This window comes from Marmota monax, unplaced genomic scaffold (assembly GCF_021218885.2).
Source record: "Marmota monax isolate L192 unplaced genomic scaffold, Marmota_monax_Labrador192_F-V1.1 WCK01_AAM20220418_F8-fsc00285, whole genome shotgun sequence".
NCBI lineage: Eukaryota > Metazoa > Chordata > Mammalia > Rodentia > Sciuridae > Marmota > Marmota monax.
This window is the reverse complement of record NW_026695045.1, coordinates 359700-387497: the sequence shown is the minus strand read 5'-3', so window position 1 is coordinate 387497 and position 27798 is coordinate 359700. Positions and strand designations below refer to the sequence as shown.

The following is a 27798-nucleotide window of genomic DNA, read 5'->3' as shown; positions in this document are numbered from 1 at the left end:
AGTCCTTGCCTTGCCTTGAAGAATTCTACCTATCTAATCAAGAGTCTCTATATGCCATTATAATTTTTTATTTTTTAAATCAGGGATTGAACTCAGGGGCCCTCGACCACTGAGCCATATTCCCAGCCCTATTTTGTATTTTATTTAGAGACAGGGTTTCACCTCACTTTTGCTGAAGCTGGCTTTTAACTCGCAATCCTCCTGCCTCAGCCTCCCAAGCTGCTGGGACTATAGGTGTGCGTCACTTCACAGTAAAATCTTAATTTCTAAATTTAGTATTTCACATCACATGCAACCTAGAAATAATTTGTAATTAGTATTTAAATGCAATTAAAAAAAATTTCTACTAAATTAAAATGGTAGTCATTCTATAAGTCATAACAGTTCTTTTTTGTGGGGGTAGAGGGATAGGGATTGAACTCAAGGGTGCTTTACCACTGAACTGCATGGAAGCAAGCACTATTTATTTACTTATTTGGGTACCAGGAATTGAACTCAGGGGCACTCAACCACTGAGCCCTATTCTGTATTTTATTGAGAGACAGGATCTCACTAAGTTGCTTAGCACCTCCTTTTGTTCCTGCTGAATTTGGCTTTGAACTCACAATCTTACTACCTCAACCTCCTGAGGTGCTGGGATTACAGGTGTGTGCCACTGTGCCCGGCTCCCTTTTTATTTTAAGACAAGGTTTTGCCATTGCCAAGGCTGGCCTCAAACTCCCTCAATCTCCCAAGACACTGGGACAGCTTAGGACTTTCATCATTAAGCTAACCTTCCTATAATCACTGCTTCAATGGTGATTTTTTTTTTAATTCAAAGAAATACTATTCAAAATACATGATAAGAAATTAGACTTTTATCAATACACAAATAAGTTTACTTAAAATCAGATAGGTCACATATTTTAAAAAATTTCAGACCCTCTCCCCGCATTGTCCACAATCTAGAGTAGGTTCATGTGAAACCTGCAGTCTTGCCAAGGAGCAATTCGTGATCGTCCAGATACTCACTGACACTTTTCTCTTGACACTGAGAGATGGTCACAAAAAAAAAAAAAAAAAAAACAACAACAACAAAACATTTGTTGCCTGGATGATTAGGAAGAGTTCACATAAAACGCCTATGAAGGAAAACTGCTAATATCAGAAGAGTTCCAGAACTTCAATTGAATATAATCCTCTAATATTCTTTTCTTGATTTAACTTCTGTAGCTCTCGAAAACTGACTTCGATCTTGTTGAGTTCGGAATAAACACTTATCTAAAGAAAAGAAGTTCCAGAGTAATTTTTACAATAACTTCTACATAAATAAGCAAGTCTTTTATGATTATTAATGAATTTTCACTGGTAAAAAAATTTTGGGGGCGGTGCTGGAGAGCAAATCTAGGACCTTGAACATGTTATACCTAATCCAAGCTACTCCATGAACAAATTTTAAGAGCAAATTGTAATAGAAGTACAAATAGAATTAGTACATATAAAAAAGTCACAAACCTGGAGGCTGGGACCGTATCTCAGTAGCAGAGCGCTTGCCTAGCATGTGCAAGGCACTGGATTTGATCCTTAGCATCTTATACAAATAAAATAAAGGCATTCTGTCCACCTACAACTACAAAAAATTAAAAAAAAAAAAAAAAAAGTCACAAACCTGGGATTTCACAAACTTATAAAGATTTATCAGTAGCCTTTTTGCTTCTGGTATCATTACCACAACAGTAAAGTTAGCATCCAGAAGTAGACATATCCAATCCATGATCTGAAGATAAATAGAAAAAGGAAACTTAAGATTATAAATTTAATTTTAATTCATGTAATAAATCCATAATTTTACCAATTAGTTACAAAACAATGTTCTTTTACAAAAATCTGACAATTTTTTTTTTTAAAGAGAGAGAGAGAGAGAGAGAGAGAGAGAGAGAGAGAGAGAATTTTAATATTTAAACCCGGGCCGCATGCATGCCAGGCGAGCACGCTACCGCTTGAGCCATATCCCCAGCCCAAAAAATCTGACAATTTTGATTTGCAGATGGAGGAACTTGAAGAAACACAAAAGGGCTTTATTTTATGCATTTACACTTGCTACTATGCTGCAAGCATAACTGAACCTTTTTCATGGCACTGTTATTTGGGATAGGGTGTTCCTAAGTTGCTGAGGCTGGTCTTCCCTGCACTACTAGGCCTGGCTTAGGATAAATTTTTTTGGTACTAGGGATTGAACTCCAGGGCACTCAACTACTGAGCCACATCTGCAGCCCTATTTTGTATTTTATTTAGAGACAGATTCTCACTGAGTTGCTTAGCACCTTGCCATTGTTGAGGCTGGCTCTGAACTCTCAATCTTCCTGTCTCAGCCTCCTGAGCCGCTGGGATTATAGGCATGAGCCACTGTGCCCAGCAAGAATAATTTTTTTTGTGGTGCTGGGGATTAGAACTCAGGGCCTTGTGCATGTGAGGCAAGAACTCTACCAACTGAGATATATCCCCAGCCCAAGGATAAATTTTAACAGGAAAGCTAGAGTGATGTTTTATCCAAGGTAGAGTTAATACTGATCTTTTTTTATTAAAACAAACGTAAGTTCACTTTCTTCTTTTTTTAGGTAGTATGGGAGACTGGAACAGGGTCTTGTACATGCTAGTCAAGCAATCTACCACTGGGCTAAACTCCCAGGCCTTAAGTTTACTTTTAAGTAATTATCTGTAGTCAAAAATTCTTGTTTGTTTGTGTTTTGTGGCTAGAATGAAGGAAGGTAGGAAAACACTCTACCACCAAGCTACATCTCCAGTCCTTCAACTTCTATTCGGAAAGGATGGGGTACTGGATAGCACAGATGAGCTACTACGAACTAAAATAAAACTTAATGCCTGTAACCCTAGCAGCTAAGGAGACTGAGGCAGGAGGACCACAAGTTCAAAGCCACCCTCAACAACTTATCAAGGCCCTGCTTGAAATAAAAATTTTAAAAAAGGGTTGAGGAATGTGGCTCAGTGGTTGAGCACCCCTGGGTTCAATTCCTAGTACCCAAAATAAACAAAAAACCAAATAAATAAAATAAAACAACGAATGTACTAAGAAAACAAGATGACTATATTCTTACTGTGGGAAGGTCTTTACATATCACATGAGCCCTATTAAAGGAAAAGCTTAGTACTTTTTTGGGGGGTGGGGAGGATTACCAGAAATTGATTGAACTCAGGGACACTCAACCACTGAACCACATCCCCAGTCCTATTTTGTATTTTATTTAGAGACAGGGAGTTGCTTAGTGCCTCACTTTTGCTGACTTTGGCCTTGAACTTGGGATTCTCCTGCCTCAGCCTCCCGAGTTGCTGGGATTACAGGCTTGCATCACTGGGCCTGGCAAGTTTAGTACTTTTTAACAACATAAAAATTAAAAACTCTTCTATGTCAAAAATTTTGCTAAAAAAGAGTAAAAGGATAAATGATGGGGAAAAAAGGTTTATAATGTATCTGACAGGAAAAGGCTAAATACTTTAATATAAAAATTAAATAAAAAAGATTAGAAATGCAACAGAAATATGCACAAAGAGCCTGACTCAGCAAGTCCTTTTCATAAAAAGAAATATAAATGGATAATAAATATAATAGTGTACCTCTTCCATTATCAAAGAAATGCAAATTAAAATAAGGTAACATTTTGTTAACTTTCTGGTTGGCAAAGAATAAAAAGTTTGACAATACTAGGTATCAGAAAGAATGTGGAAAATAAGGATAAGAACCGTGATAGTAAGAGTGGCAATTGTCACACTGTCACAACTCTGCAAAGGTAACTGGGCACTGACAAAATGAGAGAAACGTGTCTGAATCTATTCCAAGAATAAAAGAAAGTTCTCGGGCCAGGTTGGAGTCAGTGGTAGAGTATTTGCCCAGCATGCACAAGGACCTAGGTTCAATCCCTAGCACTGCAAAAATACAAAAATAAATAATCAGAAGTATTTAAAAATATTTCCAGACATGAAGGAATATATGTATACATTCACATACATATATTTGAAAATAAATAAATATATATAATACACACACACACACACACACTCTCTCTCACACATTTGGCAGTACTGAGGACTGAACCTGCATGAATGAATGCATTGCTAGCCCTTTTTATTTTTTATTCTGAGATAGCGTTTCAAAAGTTGCTAAGACTGTCTCACACTTGTGATCCTGCTGACTTAGCTTCCTGAGTTACAGATATGTACCACGATGTCTAGCAGTAAGAAAATGACTGGAGAGTCTCATAAGTAAAAATCAGGAAATTAAGATAAATTTGTGTATAGAATTGTGGATCTAAAAATCCACAAAGAACCTGACAAAGAAAATTCAGAGTTCTTACTCCAACTCCAGTCGTCTCTGTATATGGTGAAGAAAGAGATACAATAGTCTCCCTAATCTTGGAGACAAGGAAAAATCAGTTACTGATTTCCAGAGGCTGAGACTGTATACAACCTGTCTGAAAAAATAAAAAGTTATCTGACCTGGCTTAGGGTTGGCGGGTGTATTCCAGGAAGTGTCATGGTAGCATTTTCACTACACTTCAAATAAAGGAAATACAAATACTGGAGAAATAGCTGGGTAGAAAAGAAAAAAAGGCAAGTTACCACCTTGGTAAAAAATTTTCTATAGACGTAAAGAATTTTCAGAGGCTGTCCAATCAAATCATATATCACACAAATAAACTAGGTATCTGGGGCAAAAAAATAAATAAAATAATATCCCTGACATCACTGAGGAACTCATTTAGTTTAGGACCAATGGGTTTATTCTGTTTATAAATAACAGGCAGAGAACAAGAGAATTCTTCTTTAAGCAATTCTTTTTAGACTCATTTATAACTTAGATGGCTTAATGTTATTTTCAGGCTTGGTACAAATAAAATGCCAAGGTCTATCACCCCCACATCACTCTATTCCCTAGGCACAATTCTTTCACCATAAAATAATTTGATAACCTTTAGAATGTCCTAACTGCTGGGCAAAGTTAAGCAGAACAACTTAAACCAGAAATAAAATTCTATGGGACTTGTATGTACACTTACAGTGATATGCTGTGCGGGGATGTCCTTCAAGTGAGGCAGAAGAAATACCTCACTGTATGCTGAATGAAGAATTGCATTTCTACTTAGGACTAAAGGAAAGCATCTTACTTCAACAAATAAAGGGTATAAATTCAAGCAATTCCCTTCCTAAATTTATACAAAAATATTACTTATCTAATCTAGAAAAGATTTACCACCAAACATTCTCCTAGTTTAGAGATCATTTAGAATACTTTATTAATATAAATACTAGTTTTTAGAACTGATAGAGCTTCTAATTCAGTATGGTTTCTTGTCCCCCCACCACCCCGCTTTACATTACTGAGGATTGAACCTCGGAGAGTTTTATCCCTAGCCCTTTTAAAAAATATTTTGAGACAGGGTCTCACTAAGTTGCTTAGGTGGCTTACGACTGTATCCCTAGAAAGAGATTGTGTAAGGGAAACTTGTTTCAAAGGATACAATAGAGCTGCTCTTTTTGGTGTTACAGGGCATGAGGTGGTCTCCTCTGCTGCATTCTGAGGCTTTTCATTTACCTTTTGATTAAAGTTACCGCAGTTACCATTTTCAGGACTAAAGCCATTTTGAAGAATTTCAGGTTGCTCTTCCATTTTCTCATCTTGTTCGGTATCACTATAATCAAAAACTGACTCCATATTGATATTAATTTCTTGAAGACTGTCATCACCAATGCTATGTTAATTGAAAGCAAGAGGTTAATTCTTATCATTACTTGAACATTTGGAAGAAAATTCATTTTCTTTCTTTTTTTGGTACCGGGGATTGAAAATACAAATGTAGGGCTATATCCTCAGTCCTTTTTATTTTTTACTCTTTTTTTGTGGTGTGGGGATTGAACCCATGGCCTTGTGCATGTGAGGTAAGTACTCTACCACCAACTGAGCTATATCCTCAGATCTTATTTTTTACTTTGAGTCAGGGTCTTACTAAGTTGTTTGGGGTCTTGCTAAGTTGCTGAGGGTAGCCTCAAATTTGTGATCTTCCTGCCTCAGTTTCCCAAAACTGGGATTAAAGGCGTGAACTACCACGATGGGCTTTATTTTTTATTTTGAGATAAAGTCTCTCTATGCAGCTTAAGGCCTCACTAAATTGCTGAGGCTGGCCTTGAACATATGATCTTTCTGTCTTAGCTTGCTAAGCTGCTAGGATTATAGCATGTGTCACCACACCTGGTTAGCAAATTAATTTCCTAAGGATTCCAAGTCTTAGAAACCAAATAATGTAAGAGATTTAAAATGTACTGAAGAAAAAGACCACTAGATCTTAACTTACCTCAAGAAAATTTTTAAGCAAGCGCAGGTGACTGACTCAGGAATATCAGGAAACTGGTGCAGACAAAGTTGTAACATCTGTACATCTGTTTTTTCTAAGGCGATTTCCATTAAGCCAGAACATAAGCTAAGAAAAAAAAAAAAAGAATTAAAATAATTTTTATATGTTAAGAAAAATCTCAACTATAAAAAACAAAGTTAAAAGAGTAATACATATAAAGTGTATATCAACACCTACCTGTAGGAAAGTGTGTGTGTTTGGATAAGCTGTATGAGACAGTTCCTGGGATAAAATGATGGTTCTGCTTTACATCTTCCCAGAAGTCCTGTTACTATGTCCCCAATTTGTGTATGAAAGTCAGGTGTCCACTTGGCAGCCAAAAATTTACGTAGTTCTACTTCAATGTGTTTTTCTGAATCTTTCTGAAAGGGCAGAATTGAAGAGTTTGGCCTTGCACAATAACAAATGTCGCTCTGAAATTAAAATTTACTAGCAAAACATTTTTTTCAAATCACCAACAGTATTCATGCATTCCTATGAAAAGAACTGACGCTACAATTTACTACAAAAAGCTGCAAAGAGCCAGTCACGATGGCACATGCCTGTAATCCCAGTGATTAGGAAGGCTGAGACAAGAGGATTGCAAATTCAAAGCCAGCCTCAGCAATGGTGAGGCACTAAACAACTCATGAGACCCTCTCAATAAAATACAAAATAGGGCTGAGATGTGGCTCAGCAGTTGAGTGCCCCTGAATTCAATCCCTGGTACCAAAAAAAAATTCAAGGGTTTAGAAATCTAAATCTTTATAAGGCTAAATTATGAACAATCGATAAAAAGTTCAATGAGAAACTCATGAGGACAATACTATAACACTAATGTATGATAGTGAAGAGGCAAATAAGATAAAGCTTTCAATCAACTCTCTCAACCTTAAGATATAATAACAAATTTAGCTATAACTATAAAAATGTTTAATAAAAATGGTAGAATGGATGGGTATGGCTGAGGCAGAATGACTGTAAGTTCAAACCCAGCCTAAGCAACATAGCAAAACCCTGTCTCAAAATAAAAAATAAAAGGGCTAGGGATGTGGTTCAGTGTTTAGCCTTGGGTTCAATCCCTGGTACCAAGGAACAAAACCAAAAACACTCCATCATATTGGTATAGGCACCAACTTCCATAACGAGACACCTAAAGCTCAAGAAATTAAAAAAAGAAAAGAAAAGAAACAATTAGTAAGTGGGATAGCATCAAATCAAGAAGCTTCTTTAGAGCAAAGGAAGCAAGAACATAAAGAAAAACCTAAAGAATGGAAGAAAATCATAGAAAGCTATTCCTCCAACAGGAGATTAATATCCAGAATATATAAAGAACTCAAAAAACTTACCTCAAACAAACGAAACAACAACAAAAACAAATAACCCAATCAATAAATGAGCAAAAGAACTAAACAGACATTTCTCAAAAGAAAAAAAATGGATGGTGTGGTGCCACACACCTATAATCCCAGCAACTTGAGAGGACGAGGCAGGAGGATCACAATAGTACAGAAGTGCAAAAAAAGAGGTGGAATGAAAAGTAGATGGAATTTTTTTTTTAACTATTTGGGTTGATTTCCAGTATTTTTTATTTACCTTGATGGTTGATAGAAGTTGTTCTGATACTGGAACTTCTGGCTGTAAACTCACTTCAAGTTTTTTCCTCCTTAACTGGAAATTAAGTAAACTGATTAGGATCTCAATCACACAGTGTCAAAAATAAACTCTGTTATAGGGAATAGTGGTTTTATTTTAGCTTTGAAATAAAGTATGTGAAGATTATCTGTTTTCCTTAACATTTTTCTTTCAATAACTAAACTTACAATTCTCCTTGACTGCTCTGAGTTCTGTGATCCAAGTCCATATCCCTGAGATGTTTCCCAGTTAACAAAATGGGGTATGGTGTGAGTGCCTAAGAAAACATAAAATATAAAATTTCAACAATATTTTCACATATAGTTATTCATCCAACCAACCAAAGAACACTAAACAACAACCACTTTTGCAATTTAAGAGAGGTTTTTCAGCCAGGCACAGTGGCACATGCCTGTAATCCAGAGACTTGGGAGGTTGAGATGGGAGGATTGCAAGTTCAAAGTCAGCCTCAGCAACTTAGCAAGTCTTTAAGCAACTCAGTGAGAACTATCTCAAAATAAAAAATAAAAAAAGACTGGGGAGGGGCTGGGATTGTGGCTCAGTGGCAGAGTACTTGCCTCGCATGTATGAGGCACTGGGTTCAATCTTCAGCACCACATAAAAATAAGTAAATAAAATAAAGATATTTTGTCCTTCTACAACTAAAATAAATAAATAATATCATCCTGGTGCCAAAAAAAAAAAAAGAGAGAGAGAGAGAGTGAGAGAGACAGAGAGGTTTTAAAGTCCATGTAATTCTACTAACAATCTCAAATCAGTAAAGTATAGTATACTTAAAGGGTATATGCCTACACTAGCAACATTAAGCTACCAGATGAGGCTGATGGCTGAAAGTAAACAAGGGAGTGAAATGGTATTACTGTGAGGAATATTTCCTCTCCCACAGGCTCTAAAAGTCAGAAAAACATTGGCATTAAAAAGTGTGTCAGCTAGGCATGGTAGGTGCATGCGATAATCCCAGAGGAGTGGGAGGTTAAGGCAGGAGGATCATGAGTTCAAAGTCAGCCTCAGAATCTAGCAAGGCCCTAAGCAACTTACTGAGACCCTGTCTCTGAATAAAATATTTAAAAAAATAAATAAAGGAAGGAAGGAAGGAAAGGTGGGTTGGAGATGTGGCTCAGTGGTTAAGTGCCCCTGGGTTCATTCCCCAGTACAAAAAAGAGAGAGAGAGAGAGAGAGAGAGAGAGAGAGAGAGAGAGAGAGAGAATGTCTCTTCAGTCTGTAGCAGTACTCGCAATGTGGACCATTCCCACAGTAGTCGCCTTGGTCAAGGAAGTTTCAATGAACAGCAGCAAATTGCAACATTAAAAATAAGCTATATGGAGGCTGGAGTTGTAGCTCAGTGGTACAGCACTTACCTAGCATGTGTGAGGCACTGGGTTCAATCTTCAGTACCACATAAAAATAAATAAATAAAATAAAATAAAGGTATTGCATCCATCTATAACTTAAAAAGAGAAAGAAAGAAAACAGGCTATGTGTACTGGGGATATAGCTCAGTGGCAGAGCACTGACCTAGTAAGTTTGAGACCCTGGGTTCAATACCCAGGTATCATATACACATATAAAAAGAATAAACTCAGTCAATAAGAGGTTATGGATATCTACATATGAAAATGGGAGTTAATAAGATGTTTTTAATTAATAAAATGTGTACACACACGTATATAAGTAAGTTTTTACCTGCATCTTGACTATGCTTGAGTTTTCCAAGAGCACCAGCTAATGATGATACTTCACACTTATATGGAATCACAGTTAGAACTTTTCCATGTAGCATAAACAAATTTTCACCATAATACCAGAGCTGCAAAAACAGTAATCAAAACTATAAGCAAATTTTGTTCTAATATCTAACTCAATAAAGCCTTATAACTTACTTATAAATTATCTCAGTAAAACACAAGGCAAAGACAATAAACTTTTTAGATGGTATTTTTTTTTTTTTTTAATATTTATTTATTTTTCGGTGGACACAACATCTTTGTTTGTATGTGGTGCTGAGGATCGAACCCGGGCCGCACGCATGCCAGGCAAGCGCGCTACCACTTGAGCCACATCCCCAGCCCCTAGATGGTATTTTTTTTAAGTGACATATTGTGCTTATTTTTTTTTTAAATATTTATTTTTTTGGTGTAGATGGACACAACACAATGCCTTTATTTTTATGTGGTGCTGAGCATCGAAACAGGGTCTCGCCCATGCAAGGCGAGTGCTCTACTGTTGAGCCACAATACCAGCCTTTAGATGGTATTTTAAAAAAAAATTTTTTTTTAGTTACACATGGACACAATATATTTATTTTATTTTTATGTGGTACTTAGGATTGAACCCAGGGCCTCACATCTGTGAGGCAAGCGCTCTGCCACTGAACCACAACCCCAGCCCTAAATGGTATTTTTAAATCAGAAAAATCTGACAAACATATACATTTAAAATAATTAAGCTGGCTGTGGTGATGCATTTCTATAATTCTAGAAACTTGGGAAGCATTGCAAGTTGGTGACCACCCTCAGCAATAGTGATACCCTGTTTCAAAACAAAAAGGGCTGGGGATGTAGCTCAGTGACAGAGTACCCCAGGTTCAATCCCTAGTACTGCAAAACAAACAAACAACTGAATTGTTCAAAATTAATAGTCACTATTAAATACTTATTAATACGATAATTTCCAAGGTTACTGTAACATAAAATGTAATAATGTATTAAGTGAAAGATATAGAATTGAACACTTTATATCTTATGACTTCAATTTTTAAAAAAGTTTTTTTGGTTGTAGGGCTGGGGATATAGCTCAGTTGGTAGAGTGCTTGCCTTGAATGCACAAGGCCCTGGGTTCAATCCCCAGCACCACACACACACACACACACACACAGTTTTTTTGGGGGGCTGGGGATGTGGCTCAAGCGGTAGCGTGCTCGCATCGCATGCGTGCAGCCCGGGTTCGATCCTCAGCACCACATACAAAGAAAGATGTTGTGTCCGCCAAAAACTGAAAAATAAATATTAAAATTCTCACTCTCTCTCTCTCTCTCTTAAAAAAAAAAAAAAAGTTTTTTTGGTTGTTGATGGATCTTTATTTCATTCATTTATTTATATGTAGTGCTGAGAATCAAACCCAGTGCCTCACACATGTGATGTAAGCATTCTACCAGTGAGCTAAGACCCATCCCTTATGACTTCAATTTTAAGATAGGTACATGAACAAAAAAATTTGACAGAAATGAAACAAGTTTGTTAGAATGGTGGAATTGCAAGTAGTAAATTTTGATAAAATTACCAATAATATCTTGTTGCTCTAAATATTTTGTTTGCATGTGAACATATACTTTCTAAATAATATTTATTCATTACCTTTGGTAAGTATAGAAAGTACAACAGAATACAAAATAGACAAGGACCTTGTTTCAGGAAGTCTGGTCAACTTTAATTATTTAAGTAATTCCATGACAATATTTACCATATAACCTAAAAGATGAATTTCTTAGGAAAATAGCAACTTCAGGTGTAGTTCAAAATGGAAAAAAAAAAAAAAAGAGTAGCTAAAAACAGAAGTTATTGTATTAACTAGCTAATTCATCTCCTTTGATGTATTAGTAGCTATAACTGAGTCTTAAAAATGATGAACAGGGGCTGAGGTTGTGGCTCAGCAGTAGAGCACTTGCCTCGTATGTGCGAGACCCTGGGTTCGATCCTCAGCATCATATAAAAATACATAAGTGAAATAAAGGTATTGTGTCCAACTACAACTAAAATAAATGTTAAAAAAAATATATGACGAACAAGGGCTGGGGTTGTGGCTCCATGGTACAGTGCTCACCTCACACATGTAAGGCCTGAGTTTGATCCTCAGCACCACATAAAAATAACCCTTCAGGCAGAAAATAAATTTAATTTAAATATATTTTAGATCTAAAGAGATTTCTTCCCTTCCAGAATATTTGTCAGATACAAAAATAAGTAAATTTGAAAAAGTCCTTGTGAAAAACTTACTTGACCACTGGTCCCTTGTGGTAATTCTTTTGAAGTCTGCAGGATTTGAAATTTTATGTTCCATATGGAGAGGCAGTCTATAAAATAAGACATATAAACTAGATATAGTCAGAGTGTAAATAGAGGATATACTAGGGCAAGATAAGGTAATTGTGAGTAGTTAATTTTGGTAAGGAGTCATAGATAAGTATACAAGTTTTGTTTTATTAAGTATGCAAGTGGGTAATAAAGAGTGATTGCCAGGCTGGGGATATAGCTTAGTTGGTAGAGTGCTTGCCTAGCATGCACAAGGATCTGGGTTCAATCCTTAGCACCACAAAAAAGAGTGACTCCCACAGAAACTTAAGTGGACTAGAAAGAAGGATGAGCTCTGAAGAATGCAGGTCTTAATGGTTGGTTATAAATCTGTTACCAAAAAAAAAAAAAAAAGCCCAAGACAGTGTGCATGCCTATAAGCCCAGTAGCTTCAGAGGCTGAGGAGTATGAGTTCAAAGCTAGTTTCAGCAACTCAGAGAGACCCCAAACGACTCAGCGAGACCCTTAAAAAATAATAATAATAATACAGGGGCTGGGAATGTGGCTCAGTGGTTAAGAGCCCCTCAGTTGAATCTCCAATACAAAAAACAAAACAAAACAAAACAACAACAACAACAAAAAAACAAAGACAAGGATCAGATGGTTTCATTGATGAATCCTATCAAACCTTTAAAGAATTAACACAAACTCTCAAAATACAAAAGAAGAGGAAACACCTCCTCACTCATTCCATGAGGCCCATATTACCCGGAAACTAAAGCCAAAGACACCACACAAAAAACCTACAGATTAATATCCCTTATGAGTTTGGATACAAAAAAATTTTCAACAAAATACCAATAAAATGAATTTGACAACATGGTAAAATTTATGACCAAGTGAGGTTTATTCCAGGGATCCAAGATGGGTTTAACATAATAAAATCAACAAGGGTAGTATACCACATTAGTACAACGGAGGGAAAAAAACCACATGATCATGTCAGTGTGCAAAAAAATGCAGCTGATAATCTAATATTCTTTCATAATAAAAACACTCAGAAAACTAGAAATAGAAAGGGATTTCAACAATAAGATAACAGGTATTTGTAAAATAACCATGGCTATTGTCATACTCAACGGTCAAAGACTGAAGACTTTCTCTTTAAGATATGGAACAAGACAAGGATTCCCATTTGCCTATGCTACTCAATCCTGTAGTAGAAGTTCCATGGATTAATTAAAAAGAAAAAAGCATCCAAATTTCAAATGAAGCAAACTTATTATATTTACAGTTGACATGATCCTGTATAGTAAAAAATGCCAAAGACTATACCCGGATACACACAAAGACTAGCATTAATAAATGCATTCAGCAAATTTTAAGGTAGAAGATCAACACACAAACTTCAGTTGTGTTTCTGTACAATAGAAGTGAAAATTTTAAAAATGAAAATGTCAAGGGGTTGGGGATGTAAAAGTGCTTGCTTAATTAGCATGAGGTTTGAGTCCTAGTGCCACCAAAAAAAAAAAAAAGGATTCCATTTACATTAATACCCAATATAAAAAATTTAGCTAAGGAGGTGAAAGATAAGGAAAACATAAACAGCTGGACAGACACCCTATGTTTATGAACTGGAAGACTTGACATTGCCAAGATGATAATACTGCACAAAGCAATCTACAGATTCAATTCAATACCTATCAAAATTATAACTGTCTATTTTTTTGCAGAAATGGAAAAGCCAAACCAGGTGGAATCTATAATCCCAACTACTCAAGAAGCTGAGGTAGGATCATAAATTTGAGGCCAGCCTGGGCAATTTAGTGAGACTCTCAAAATGAAAACAAAAAGGTCCAGGGATGTAGCTCAGTGGCACAGCATTAGCCTAGCAGCTTGAAATACAGCTCCAATCCCAGTGTGGGAAAAAAAAGAAAAAAAGAAAGAAATGGGAAAACCAATCCTGAAACTCATAGGGAACTGCCAGCCAAACAATCCTGAAAGAAAGGGGGAAAAAAAAAAAACACAGAACAAAACAAAATGTAAAATTAGCTAAAACAATCCTAAAAAAGAATGAAGTTGGAGAACTCATATTTTCTGATCTTAAGATTTACTAGGGGGCTGGGGTTGTGGCTCAGTGGTAGAGTGCTCACCTAGCATGCTTGAGGCACTGAGTTTGATCCTCAGCATCACATAAATGTAAAATAAAGATATTATGTCCACTTAAAACTAAAAAAAAAAAAAAAAAAGACTTACTGTAGGCTGGGCACAATGGCAAATGCCTGTAATCCCCGGGGCTTGGGAGGCTGAGGCAGGAGGATAGACAGTTCAAAGCCAGCCTCAACAAAAAGCGAGGCGCTAAGAACTCAGTGAGACCCTTCTCTAAATAAAATACAAAAACAGGGCTAGGAATGTGGCTCAGTGGGTGAGTGTCTCTGAGTTCAATACCCACTACCAAAAAGAAAAAAAAAAAAAAGATTTATTGTAAACTTGCATAAACAGTACTGAATAGAACAGTCATCTATAGCCAAATGATTTTTCAAAAAGGGTGTCAAGACCATTCAAATGATGCTGGGATGGCTGATTAACCTCATGCACAGGAATGAAGTTGGACTCTTAATTCATGCTGTACACAAAAATTCACTGAAAACGGATCAATAACAAATATAAAAGCTAAAATCACTGCGGGGTGCGATGGAGCGTATCTGTAATCCCAGTGGCTTGGGAGGCTGAGGCAAAAGGACCATGGGTTCAAAGCCAGACTCAGCAAAGGTGAGCTGCTAAGCAACTCAGTGAGACCCTGTCTCTAAATAAAATACAAAATAGGGCTGGGGATGTGGCTCAGTGGTTGAGTACCCCTGAATTCAACCCCTAGTACAAAAACAAAAAAACTAAAAATCATAAAACTCAGAAGAAAAAACTGAGTTAATCTTCATGACCTTGGATTTGACAATGTATTCTTAGATATGACAACAAAATAACATGCAACAAAAGAAAAATATAGATAAATTGGCTTTCATAAAAATTAGAAACATTAGTGCTGCAAAGGACATTATCAAGAAAGTAAGCAAAAAAACAATCTACGGAATGGAAAAAAAGTATGTGGAAATCACATGTTTTGATAAGGGCCATTATATATAAAGAACTCTTAAAAATGAACAAAAAGACAAATTACCCAATTAAAAAAAAAAAAAACAGAAAAAGGACTTAAATAGGTATTTCTCCGAAAAAAGACGTATAAATCACCAACAAGCATATGGAAAAATGTTTAAGATCAAAAGCATAATGAGGGGCTGGGGATGTGGCTCAAGTGGTAGCATGCTCGCCTGGCATGCGTGCGGCCCAGGTTCGATCCTCAGCACCACATACAAACAAAGATGTTGTGTCCGCCAAAAGCTAAAAAAAAAAAATAAATATTAAAAAATTCTCTCTCTCTCTCCTCTCTCTCTCTTAAAAAAAAGTATAAAAAAAAAAAAAAAAAAGAATTTGCACAAAGGGAAAATTAAAAAAAAAAAAAAAGCATAATGAGTACCACCCTCTACAACCACTATGATGACTATTATGGAAAATAGCAAATATTGCTGAAGATGTAGAGAAATTGGAAAGAACACTTGTATAATACTGGTGGGGATGTAAAATGATTTAATTACCGTGGATTTCAGTGGTTCTTCAAAGAGTTAAACACTGAATTATCATATGACACAACAATTCCATTGTTAAGTATATACCCCAAAGAATTAAAAACTGGTACTCAAATATACCTGTACATACATGTTATCACAATAACCCAAAAGTGGAAATAGCATAAAAGTTACTGTATGATCCTAGAATGAGAAGCAACTGCTTAATGGGTATAGATTTTTTTTTTTTTTTTGGCCCGGTACAAGGGATTGAATCCAGTGACACCTACCACCAAGTTGCACCTATAGTCCTTTCTACTTTTAGGAAAGGATCTCTAAATTGCCCAGGCTGGCTTCAAACTTGTGATCCTCCTGCCTCAATTTCCTGAGCAGTGCCTGCATGTGGCACTGTGCCCACTAGTCTGGTTTCTTTTTAGGATGATGAAAATGTCTTAAAACTAACAGAGATGGGAGCTGTATAACATGAGGGGAAGCATAACAACAAAATCAATCTACTAAATGACACTGAATTATTCATTTAAAAATGGTCATTTTATGTTATGTGACTTTTAACTTCAAAAAGAAAAAAAAGTGAATGATTAATGTTGAGCTAGAAGGAAAATACACTGCAAGATATCTATTCAATGAAATATTATGCAGCTGGTTGGATTGGCCAAGGAAGCTAAAATAAGTGGTGATACGGGGATCTCTAAAATATATGTAATAAGTTAATAAAGTATACAACAGTATATATGGCATGTTGCCATTTGTCTAAAAAAGGGAAAATACCTTTATAAATAGCAATATTAGCTTGTACATATATAAGAAAGAACAACAACAACAACAAAAAAAACCCCACCAGCCAGGTGTGGTGGTGTGTGCCTGTAAACCCAGCAGCTCGGGAGGCTGAGACAGAGAATTGTGAGTTCAAAGCCAGCCTCAGCAAAGGTGAGGTGCTAAGCAACTCAGTGAGACCTCGTCTCTAAATAAAATACAAAATAGGGATAGGGATGTGGTTCAGTGGTTGAATGCCCGAGTTCAATCCCTGGTACCAAACCCTCCCCCCTCACACAAAAACAAAAATGCACCAAACCTCTGGAAAGAGACATAGAAAACTCTAATATTGATTACTGATTTTTGAGGGAGGAGGCTTGGGGAGGTAGGTAGAGGAAGAACAAGAAAGAGAGAGGATGGGGCACTGGATTCAATTCTCGGCACCACATAAAAAACAAATAAAATAAAGGTATCTACCCCCCCCCCCCAAAAATCAGGACTTAAGAGAGTGGTAGGGCACATGGCATAACAGAACTACCTTGCTTAGGATGAATCCTAGTTCTAGTACTTGGTTACTAAACACCTCAATTTCCTTATCTGTAAAATAGGGATACCTGTACTTTCTCTCATAGGGTTTTTGGAGAAATAAATGATAAAAATAATGAGACAATGCATATAAAATTTTCAACATATGATAGTTTCGCTAAAACTAGTAGCCCCTATTAAACCAATTTAATTCTTCTTTTTTTTTTTGCAGCACTGGGGACTGAACTTGAACAGGCTAGGCTCTACCACTAAGCTACACACCCAGCCCTGTGTGTAGCTCCCATCTTTTTTTTTTTTTTTTTTTTTAAAAAAATATTTAATTATTTATTTATTTGGCGGACACAACATCTTTGTTTGTATGTGGTGCTGAGGATTGAACCTGGGCCACACGCATGCCAGGCGAGCGTGCTACCGCTTGAGCCATATCCCCAGCCCCTAGCTCCCATCTTAATAAAGGGAATACAAGAACAAAGTACATAGATGAGGATGGCCTGAATAAAGAAGAGGATTCTTGTCCAGAAATTAGAAGACAAGGCAGGAAAAAGCAGATGGGGTCTACATTATGGAGAGACCTGATGCTAACCCAAATTCTAAATTTTAGAACACAAGCTGGGAGTCCCTCAGTCTTACACTGACAAGGAGCAACTGTGTTACACATAATAGATGGACAGAAGACTGGAGGGTGAAGAGATGAGACGACAGTCCTGCTTAGAAGTTCCAGAGATCAGGGCTGGGGTGGTGGCTCAGAGGTAGAGTGCTTGCCTAGCATGCATGAGGCACTGGGTTCGATCATCAGCACCATGTAAAATAAAACAAAATAAAGGTATTGTGTCCACCTATAACTTAAAAAAAAAAAAAAAAGTTCCAGAGATGAAAAGCATACCAGTAATCCCCAAGATGCACATTGTCCAAGTCCACTGGATTTCCATGCTGTGAAATGTCACTAAGAATTCAATCTGTTACTGCAAAGCTTTCCAGGGTTTCAAATGCCTATAGGCTGATGGACTGTCATTTTACTTCTTTAAGACATCATAGTATGAGCAAGAGAGTAATACAAACAAGTGTTTTAGAAAGATTAATCAATGCAGGATGAAATCAAAGGCTTATTCAAGAATTAGAAAGTTACACACAAATAACTTGAGTATGGTGATAAAGAAAACGAATTAGTGTGGTAATAAAGAAATTAAAAAGAACGGGAAGACTAAAAGGTATAATAAATTTGAAGAAAAAAGGCAAAGAACTTCTTAACTGATTGGAGTTTAGTTACCCTTAGAAGCTGGCATCGGAGGTCCGAGGACTGCTATGTGATCTCGATCCAGGACAGTGAGTGCGATACCACTTTGAGAATTATCAGACACAACAGCTTTAAGCAACTGTGATTTAACTACCCTCTGATTTTTTTCTGTGTCACTTGGATATATTGGTATCAAGCTTTCATATATACATCCATCAGAGCCTGTTGGAAACAAGTATTAGTGGTTCATAGGGTAAAGGATAGTTCTTTATCTGTCATAATTTAATGTACTAGGTTGTTCCTAACATTTTAACAATTTGATAAATAATCCATCATTCTGTGCTTTCCCTTAAAAAATAACTACAACCTTCAAATGGGGAGAGGGGTATTAGTAATAATAATAATAAAAAATCACAGTAAATAATATTATAATGTTATAATAATGAAGAAATAAAAACTGAAAATAGGGCTCAGCAGTAAGACAGATGCCTAGCACATGCAAGGCCCTGCGTTCTATCTTCATCACCACATAAAAATAAATAATAAAATAAAGGTATTATGTCCAACTAAAAAACAAAACAAATCTGAAAACCCATGTAATAATTTAAAATATGGGGAGAGGTCTACCAGGAATAAAGACAATCTAGTCAATAAGAGATATCCCTGATTAGGAAAAATGATTTTTTTTTTTGGTCCTGAGAATTGAAGCCAGTGCCCAACCATCAGAATATTAATTGAGGGGCTGGGGTTGTGGCTCAAGTGGTAGAGTGCTCGCCTAGCACGTGTGAGGCACTGTGGTTCCTCAGCACCACATAAAATATTGTATCCACCTAAAAATAAATACTTAAAAAAAAAGAAAAAAATATTGAGATCTAGTTTTTTTTTTTTAATTTAATATTTATTCTTTAGTTGTAGTTGGACACAATACCTTTATTTCATTATTTTTATGTAGTGCTGAGGATTGAACCCAGCACCTCGCACATTCTAGGTAAGCAGTCTACCACTGAGCCACAACCCCAGCACAAATTAGAGTTTCTGTTACTCAAGTACCCTTAAAGCTATATGAAATTGCTGTTTTTTGTAGGTCAGTTCTTTTTTTTTTTATTATTATTATTAGTTGTTCAAAACATTACAAAGCTCTTGACATATCATATTTCATACATTTGATTCAAGGGTCAGTTCGAATTTTGGCAGTTTCACATGGTTCTAGCTTATAGATTCATATAACTCTTTGGTTCAGACTTCTTTCCTTCAATGTTCATTAAACTAAAACATTAAGTGCATTCCAATGACCTAGAAATGATGAATAAAGAGTGTCTTTTGTATGTATATAGTACTGGGAATGAACTCAGTGACATTCTACAACTAAGCTAAATCCCCAGACTTTTTACATTTTGAGACAAGTTCTTGCTAAGTTTCCTGGGCTGGCCTGGAACTTGCAATCCTTCTGCCTCAGCCTCCCTAATAGCTGGGATTACAGGCATGAATTACCACATCTGGCTTGAAGAGAACCTTTTAAATACCTAGTGAAAGCATATGTGGCACTGAAAAACTTCATAAAGATTTAAAATTGCAGCCAAGTATGGAGGCGCACGCCTGTAATCCCAGCAACTTGGGAAGCTGCAGCAGGAGGATCACAAATTTGAGGTCAGCCTTAGCAACTCAGTGAGGTCCTAAGCAACTTAGCAAGACCCTGTCTCAAAACAAAACAAAAAAAGGGCTGGGATTATGGCTCAGTGGTGAAGCACACCTGGTTTCAATCCCAGGAACCAAAAAAAAAAAAAAAAAAAAAAAAATAGTAAACAAACAAATAAATTCAATTATAATATGGATGTTTCTGAAATATTGCTCTCCCTAGCACCATCACCTTTTCAAAACAACTTGAAAAGAAGCCATCAAGGACTTGAGAGAACACCACAACCACAAAAGGGTTTTCCCTTTTTGCCCTAGAGGCGTAAGACTATGGTTATACTTCAGACCATCACATAGAGGTAGATTCCAAGGTATTATAAAAATCTTTGAAAAAGACATAGGTGACATAGGCCAAGGCTTCTCTGTTAAGTCTCCTTCTGATCCACCTGTCTCAGTCAGTTCAAAGAAAGGCACACTGAATCTGATGGCTGGAAGAGAGTAATAGACCATTCAATGCCACAAAGATACTATATGATCCACTAATTTCTCTATTAAAAAACCTGGGCCTATTATAAGAATAAAAGGATTTTTTTTCTGTTATTATAGATGTCATATCATTATACATTGCTTATGATAAATTTTAAGGCATAAAAGTTATAGAAACAATATTAGCAAACTGTGCTCTACCTGAAGTACTTCAATACCACTCAGAACACAGCACCAACTAATCTAATGCATGGACAAATATAGCCAAGCGCAAAACAAAGAGGAATAAATGCTGTTAATGAAGCAAGAAAAGGGAAGTGCCATAAAAGAAAACTGCAAGATTGAAAACTATACACTAACCTATGATATCCTTCTATCTACAATTGCTACAAGTTTAAGGAAAACTCACTTATTGACATCAAAGAGATGAATTTCCGATCCACGTATGCAGTAAAATTCAGTGTAATACATTTTTCTTCTGGTCCAAGTAAAAGTGTATATTTGCTTAAGTTTTGTGAATTGAACATTTGTACATAAGCAAAATAACTTCCATGCTGCAATGAAAGGGAAATGTTATTTTACAAATATTTCTATTTCAACCAACTATATTTAAATATGTTAAAATTACAAGTTGTTGCTCCATTTTTGGGAGTGGGGTGGAGGGGTGGGAATTTAACTCAGGGGCACTCAACCACTGAGCCACATCCCCAGCCCTATTTTGTATTTTATTTAGAGACAGGGTCTCACCGAGTTGCTTAGTGCCTCACTTTTGTTAAGGCTGGCTTTGAACTCTCGATTCTCCTGCTTCAGCCTCCTGAGTTGCTGGGATTACAGGTGTACACCACGGCGGCGGCGCCCACCTTGCCCAGTCCCTTTTTTAATTTTGAGACAAATTAAAAAGTTTTTGAGGCTGGCTTTGCGATACTCTTGCCTTAGCCTCCAGAGATGCTGAGATTACAGGCACTCGCCACAAAGTCTGGCTGTTACTCCATTCTAATGACTTTAATGAATACTTAGAAATTTCCTGTCTAATTAAATTAATTATATTAGTGTAGTACATTAAATAAGTATGGAAATAATTCTAACTGTGTGTGTGTGTGTGTGTGTGTGTATGAATATATATATATATTTTGGTACTGGAGATTTAGTTGATCAGAGCTCTATCACTGAGCTATATCCCCAGCCTTTTTTGAGACAGGGGTCTAAGTTTCTCAGACTGGTCTTGAATGTGCAATATGCCTGCTCAGTCTTCCCCATAACTGGGATTGCAGGTGTGCAACACCACGCCCAGCTAGTATACTTTTTAGTGTTTAAAAAGATTGAAAATATTTAAGAATCTTCTGAGAGAATCATTGAGCTATCATTTTAGTTTTAAAAATAATATAGGTGACTTTAAAAAGTTCACACAATGGACAAAAACTAAAGATGTCACTTACTTTTTCAGTAATAAAAATTAAAGCAGGATGCCTAAATACCATGAAAAACTTTGCCCACCTAAAAAAATTACAAAATAGAATAATCAGTTAAAACATATTATGCATAAAATTTAAGAAAATATCTATTATTTTATTATCTTTTGGAGTCAGAAAGGCACCAAAGAATTCCTAATGCAATGTTTCAAAATATGTATCACAGGTCATAAACAGACATTTCTGTCAAATGCATCTCTGGATTAAACGCAGGCTGAACTTCCCAGATGACAATCTTTTTTTTTTTGTACTGGGAACAGAACCCAGGGCCACTCTTCCTTTGAGCTACTTCCCCAGCCCTTTTTAATTTATTTTATGTTAAGACAGAGTCTCACCAAGTTGCTTAGGGACTCATTAAAAGTAGCTGAGTCTCAAACTTGTAATCCTCCTCAGTCTCCTGAATTGCTGGATGACAGGTGTGCCACCATACCTGGCCCCCAAGTGACAACGCGAATTGTAAAGTTTCAAGAAAGAGATGACAGTATGGAGGACTTTCCAAACTTAAATCAACTTCCCCCATCCCCTTTTCTTCAGAATTACTTTTGGGACTAGTGTTCTGAGGAAAACATTAGGATGGATGTTATTTGTCTTTTTCAAGTAATGGAGGGAACTAAGCTACAGGGAAGCTAAATAGGGCTCATAACCAAAGACGGCTAGGTAGTCTGTGGTACCCAAAGATCTTCCCCAAACACAGATGCTCACACCTCAAATGCATGCAGTCTAAAAATCAAGCTGGTCATTGTTCACTTACTAAGAAAAAGTCTTTGCTTTGAGTAGAAATTTAGTTTCCACCAGGTGGACCTGGAAAAGCAGCAAGTCAACTGAACAGGAAATGTGATGAAATAATGAGGATCAGAGAGATGTGAAATCAAGAAATGTCCTTCTATCACTTGGGCGAGTCATTTTTCCAGTTTTATTCCAGAATCTGGGAAAGCAGAGGTCTTAAAGCACTATCGTGTGCATGTATGAATATGTAGCAACAAATTCCATCATTACATAAAACTAGAATGCACCAATAAAAAAAATGTGAAAAAAATTTCAAAAAAAAATAAAAGAGCACTATCATGACTTCACTTAACAAACTGTACTTTCCTCCAGAGGAAAAGGTTATAACCTGGAAGTCAAGGAATATGAAGCAAAAAGATTTTGGTCTTTGGGGATTATTCATTTCATATTCAAATAACTGACTATCCAAGTTCTCTGTCATTAGAACTGGATGCATATGACTATGGTTTCCTCAATCATCTATCATGCTAGAGGATTTTGGGGAAGTTAGTTTGGTCAGTGTCTTATAAATGTTTTTTTTTTTTTCCCCTTTTGTGGTGCTGAGGACCAAACCCAAAGCTTAGTGCATACTGGGCAAGTGCTCTACCAATGAGCTCTAACCACAGCCCTAGGTTACTTTTATTATGTTTATAACCAAAAATGCTTTTTGAACATGGCAAAGAATGTAATAAAAAAAAAATGCTCAATGCATTTCCATTTTGGTAAAAAAATTCATTTATAAGTATAACTTACTTAATCACTTCTCCATCAGAGATAACAGTTTCAATTTTCTGTTGGGGCTCTGCAAGCAAGGCCTCTAAACCACGAACGGCACCTTCTTTGAACTGCACTACTGGTTCTGTCCCTTGTATTGAGTGTATCCTATATACATCAGCTGACAACTAAAAAAACATCAAGAACATTTCAATTTTTATTCTAAAGCAATTTACACCTGATGTAGTAGGATAAAACATTATTCTTAAGCTACTGGTTTTCATTTTGATTTAATTTTGTTTTATGACTATGTATAATTCTCATATCAAGTCTATTCAAACACACAATCCGAAGTCTAATTTCTCTGCTCTTATTCTTTCTTTTTAATATTTTTTAGTTACAGATGGATGCAATATCTTCATTTATTTATTCATTTTTAAAATTTTATTCATTTTTTAAAAATTTATTTATTTCTTTTTAGTTATTGATGGACCTTTATTTTTGTTTATTTTTATGTGGTGCTGAGGATCGAACCCAGTGCCTCGCATGTGCGAGGCAAGCACTCTGGCACTGAGTCACAACCCCAGCCCGCTATGCTCTTATTTTTTTCTACCCCATCACCTTCTCTCTTCCATAAGTAACCATTTTTAATCATTTTTGGCTTACCCATTATGAATACGGGAGGTTGGACTAAAATCTGAGTCTACCAAAACCAAAGGTGAAAGGAGATACAAACACAGTTTAATACTGGTGTTAAAGACTGATGCTCCAATTATAACTATAGCCTGAAACCCCAAGAAAATTTAATATCCATATATTAGGTTAAAAAGACCCACTGAGTAAAACTCAAAATCATTTTAGTGCAAAGTAAATGGAAAAAGTAGAGTCAGGGGACAGCACAACTAGCTGAACAGAAGTTTTAAGGTCAAGGCAACAAAGGCATTACATCTTAATTAGCCCTATTGTAAGCCACTCTGAAAAACTGTCAACTATATTTATATTAAACTTTTAGAATTGGAAGGAAGCTTTGAGATCAATCTCATTTGAAAGCCTCATTTTATCAGTAAGAAAACTTAATTTAACATACTTTAATTCATTGGTAGAAAAGATACATATATAGTCGTTTTTTAAAAATATTTATTTATTTTTTAGTTACAGGTAGACACAATATGTTTATTTTATTTTATGTGGTGCTGAGGATAAAATCCAGTGCCTCACACATGCTAGGCGAGTGCACTACCTCAGAGCCACAACCCCAGCCCTCTAGTCATGGTTTTTTTTTTTTACAGGTCACTATTAAAGGTCTATTCTATCTATTCTAAGAAAGTACACAGGAAGTTTACTTGTTTTCATGAAAGACACACCCCAAACATCCAAACTCAGGGAAATAAGTATAATCACTCATGAATTAAATTATCAATCCCATGGGATAATAAAGTTTATATTTTCTAACCTATAACATGAGTTGGAGTATGTTATCAAAACATAAGATAACAAAAATGAAAAACCAATTGCAACCTTAGGCTTACTTTCTCAGAGGCATTAATATAAATAACATATACTATATTATGAAGATTCTATGTCACCAATAAGCTAAGTAAATATTTTGGAAAATCCAAAGACTTACTGTGGCTTTAAACACTTTATCCAGGTTTACATCTTCATTATTCCATATTCTCAAAACCTTAAATCAAAGCATACAGTTAAAAAGTATCCCATTCTCTATTTACATATAATAACCACAAATAGTATATCAATATTTGACTTGTGTTGTATATATTATTATATGCAAGTTTTTAAACTCACCTTATTATCATGTACAACAATATACTCGCCAGTCTGAAAGTTGCACACAGCTGGACATGTTATAACTTGACCTTGTTTCACTGACCAGCTGCCCAAGGGTTTCTGATCTGAAACCTAATGAAAGTAAGATAAAAAATAATATTCAAGAAGTTATTTTTAAGACATTAAAAACAATTAGACTTTCAAAAAATAAGCCATTGTAATGACAATATTTGACAAATTTCTTTTTTTTTTAATATTTATTTTTTAAGATGGACACAATATCTTTATTTTTTTTGTGGTGCTGAGAATCAAACCCAGTGCCTCACATGTGCTAGGCGAGCGTGCTACCACTTGAGCCATATCCCCAGCCCCTGACAAATTTCTTAAGATAAAAAAATAAGCAGTCGGAGCTGGGGATGTGGCTCAAGCGGTGGCTCGCTCGCCTGGCATGCGTGCGGCCCTGGTTCGGTACTCAGCACCACATACAAAGATGCTGTGTCCGCCAAAAACTAAAAAATAAATATTAAAAAAATTCTCGGGCTGGGGATGTGGCTCAAGCAGTAGCACGCTCGCCTGGCATGCGAGCGGCCCGGGTTCGATCCTTAGCACCACATACAAAGATGTGTGTCCTCCGAAAACTGAAAAATAAATACTGAAATTCTCTCTCTCTTTAAAAAAAAAAATTCTCTCTCTCTCTCCTTCTTTCTTTAAAAAAAAAAAAAAAAAAAAGCAGTCACAGACAAATACTGTAGGATTTCACTCATATGAAGTATCTAATGATAACTGATAAAGACAGAGGAATGATGGTTGCCAGGGGCTGGTACAGTGAATGGAGGGATAAAATTATTATAGGTACAGAGTTTGTTCTTTTTTTTTTGGTACTGTGGATTGAACTCACGGACACTTTTACCACTGAAGTACATCCCCAGCCCTTTTTATTTTTTGAGACAGGGTCTCACTTTGCTTAAGGCCTTGCTACATTGTTCAGACAGGCCTTGAACTTTCAATCCTTCTGCTTCAGCCTCCCTAGTCCCAGGGACTACAGGCATGCATCACCCTGCCAGGTGAGATGATAAATTTTGTCTTTTACCACGATTAAAAATTAAATGAAAACATAAAATAACTACATTACTAAAGTGAAAAATAAAGTACATTAACACTGCTAATTAATACTAATTAACATTTACATTTAAAATTTTATTTCACTATGGGTCTAAACAGGGACATCTTAAATTAAGCAAGGATCACTAGAATCAGGTCCATTCAATTCCGACCAGCCAATACAAATTCACTGGATAGCTGAGGTAAAGACCAATAGAGCAACCAAATGCGTCTAAACAAGCAGTACAGGGAATTGTTGTCACCCTGTACCCAAACTTCAGAGCAGACAGCTAACTTTTAAATGACAGGGAAAATTATGTTCAGCAGCCTACATAAAAATAACTACTTTCTACAAATCACCCAAACCAAGGTTAGGTGTGCTGCCAATCAGGGAAAAAAGGGGGTGGGACCTGCGACTTCCTGGGACTCTTCTCTGGGATTAGTAGCGTGAACCAATTGCCCACAAACTACTCGAAATTAAGATTCTCACCAGGCCACCAAGAAAGCTAGGCCTCTTCAATGGCCAAAGAACCCCTCATCCCAAGGAATGGGGATGAAGTGGACAACCCGGAGTCCTGCAGGGACTGGACAATCCTGAGGCAATCAGGAACAGCACCTATTAAGAGTTCACTTAAGAGTTTTCTTTCTTAATCTAGTTTATTAAGAAAAATTCGTGTCCCAGCCTGTCAATGTCCTCATCTGACGCCCAATCGCCCCAGGACCCCTCTGCGGGCAGCAGGGTGACAGACTCCCCAGGAGGGAATCTTGGCCGGGACACCTCCGGGAGACTCGCAGGGAAAACACAGGTTCCTTCCTTTCCCCGTGTCTCCCACGTGCACTGAGACGCTCCGCCACCAGCAACTCGGAAATTATGCCCTTCTCTACCAAAAAACCCAGTCCAGCCAGATTCTAGACCTCGCTCGGGGTCCCAGGCAGGCTGACCGGATCTCCGCTCCCGCGCTTCCCAATCTTTTTTGAAGCTGAGAAACCCGAACTTAAGGCTCCTTGCTCAGAAAGGGGCGAGACAGCAGCCGGGGCGCTCCTGTCGCCCTCACCTTATACAGGATGACGGTCCTGCTGCTGTCCGTCACTAGAAACTGGTCAGTTTTGTCGCTCGGCTCCACACCTAGGACTCCATTGGGCCTGGCGCCCAGGGCTCCCACGGACAACGTGAATTCTTCTTCCAGGGCTGCCATTTTGGTCAAACCTAAGGACGGCCGCGCATCCCTCCCGGCAGGCCTCGCGCTTTCTCTCGCGACACCGAAAGGGGCTAAAGGGGCGGGCGCTCACCAAACCTGAAATCGGCTCGCGCGGTCTGCGACCCCTAGCGGGCCAAACTCGAGTTCCGAGCCGAATGACGCCAGGTGGGCGGGGCCTGGGCTTTGCGCCTGGGCCCGCCCCCAGGGACACGCCCCCTCGGGTCCCGGATATGCTCTAGGCGGGGTAGTCTTGCCTATTGGGTATTGAATCAGCTGTGCGCCAGTGTGCTTGTGAACATTGGAGGAGTTTAGAAAGTGGCTGAATGTGAATAAACTAGATTAAGAAAGAAAACTCTTAAGTGAACTCTTAATAGGTGCTGTTCCTGATTGCCTCAGGATTGTCCAGTCCCTGCAGGACTCCGGG

At 37.1% G+C, this 27798-nt stretch overlaps 1 protein-coding gene across 2 annotated transcripts; it reads right to left on the bottom strand.

Annotated features, from left to right (window-relative positions):
* Positions 1–835: 835 nt before the first annotated feature.
* Positions 836–27418, bottom strand: Nol11 (nucleolar protein 11). Of its 2 annotated transcripts, none has more exons than XM_046427760.2 (18): positions 27231–27418; positions 25093–25206; positions 24914–24970; positions 23326–23474; positions 21775–21832; positions 20748–20892; positions 18254–18442; positions 12032–12108; positions 9723–9846; positions 8207–8295; positions 7980–8054; positions 6582–6766; positions 6345–6470; positions 5514–5744; positions 5052–5130; positions 4492–4584; positions 1649–1756; positions 836–1260 (listed from the first exon to the last, which is right to left on the bottom strand). In XM_046427760.2, the coding sequence occupies exons 1-18, from the start codon at positions 27369–27371 to the stop codon at positions 1144–1146; spliced, it is 2157 nt and encodes a 718-aa protein (XP_046283716.1). In that variant the 5' UTR covers positions 27372–27418; the 3' UTR covers positions 836–1143. The 2 variants fall into 2 exon arrangements, with proteins under 2 accessions (XP_046283716.1, XP_046283719.1); XM_046427763.2 differs by having other exon boundaries at positions 5514–5684.
* Positions 27419–27798: the final 380 nt, after the last annotated feature.

What these genes read in the sequence shown, in the direction of transcription:
- Nol11 (XM_046427760.2), bottom strand. Translation starts at nt 27,371, where the DNA reads ATGGCAGCCCTGGAAGAAGAATTCACGTTGTCCGTGGGAGCCCTGGGC. An exon ending in CATCTCTTTGATGTCAATAA is followed by an intron (nt 18,443 to 20,747) that starts GTGAGTTTTCCT and finishes TGTTTCCAACAG; the next exon opens with GCTCTGATGGATGTATATAT. An exon ending in AACTTCTATCAACCATCAAG is followed by an intron (nt 6,767 to 7,979) that starts GTAAATAAAAAA and finishes CTGCCCTTTCAG; the next exon opens with AAAGATTCAGAAAAACACAT.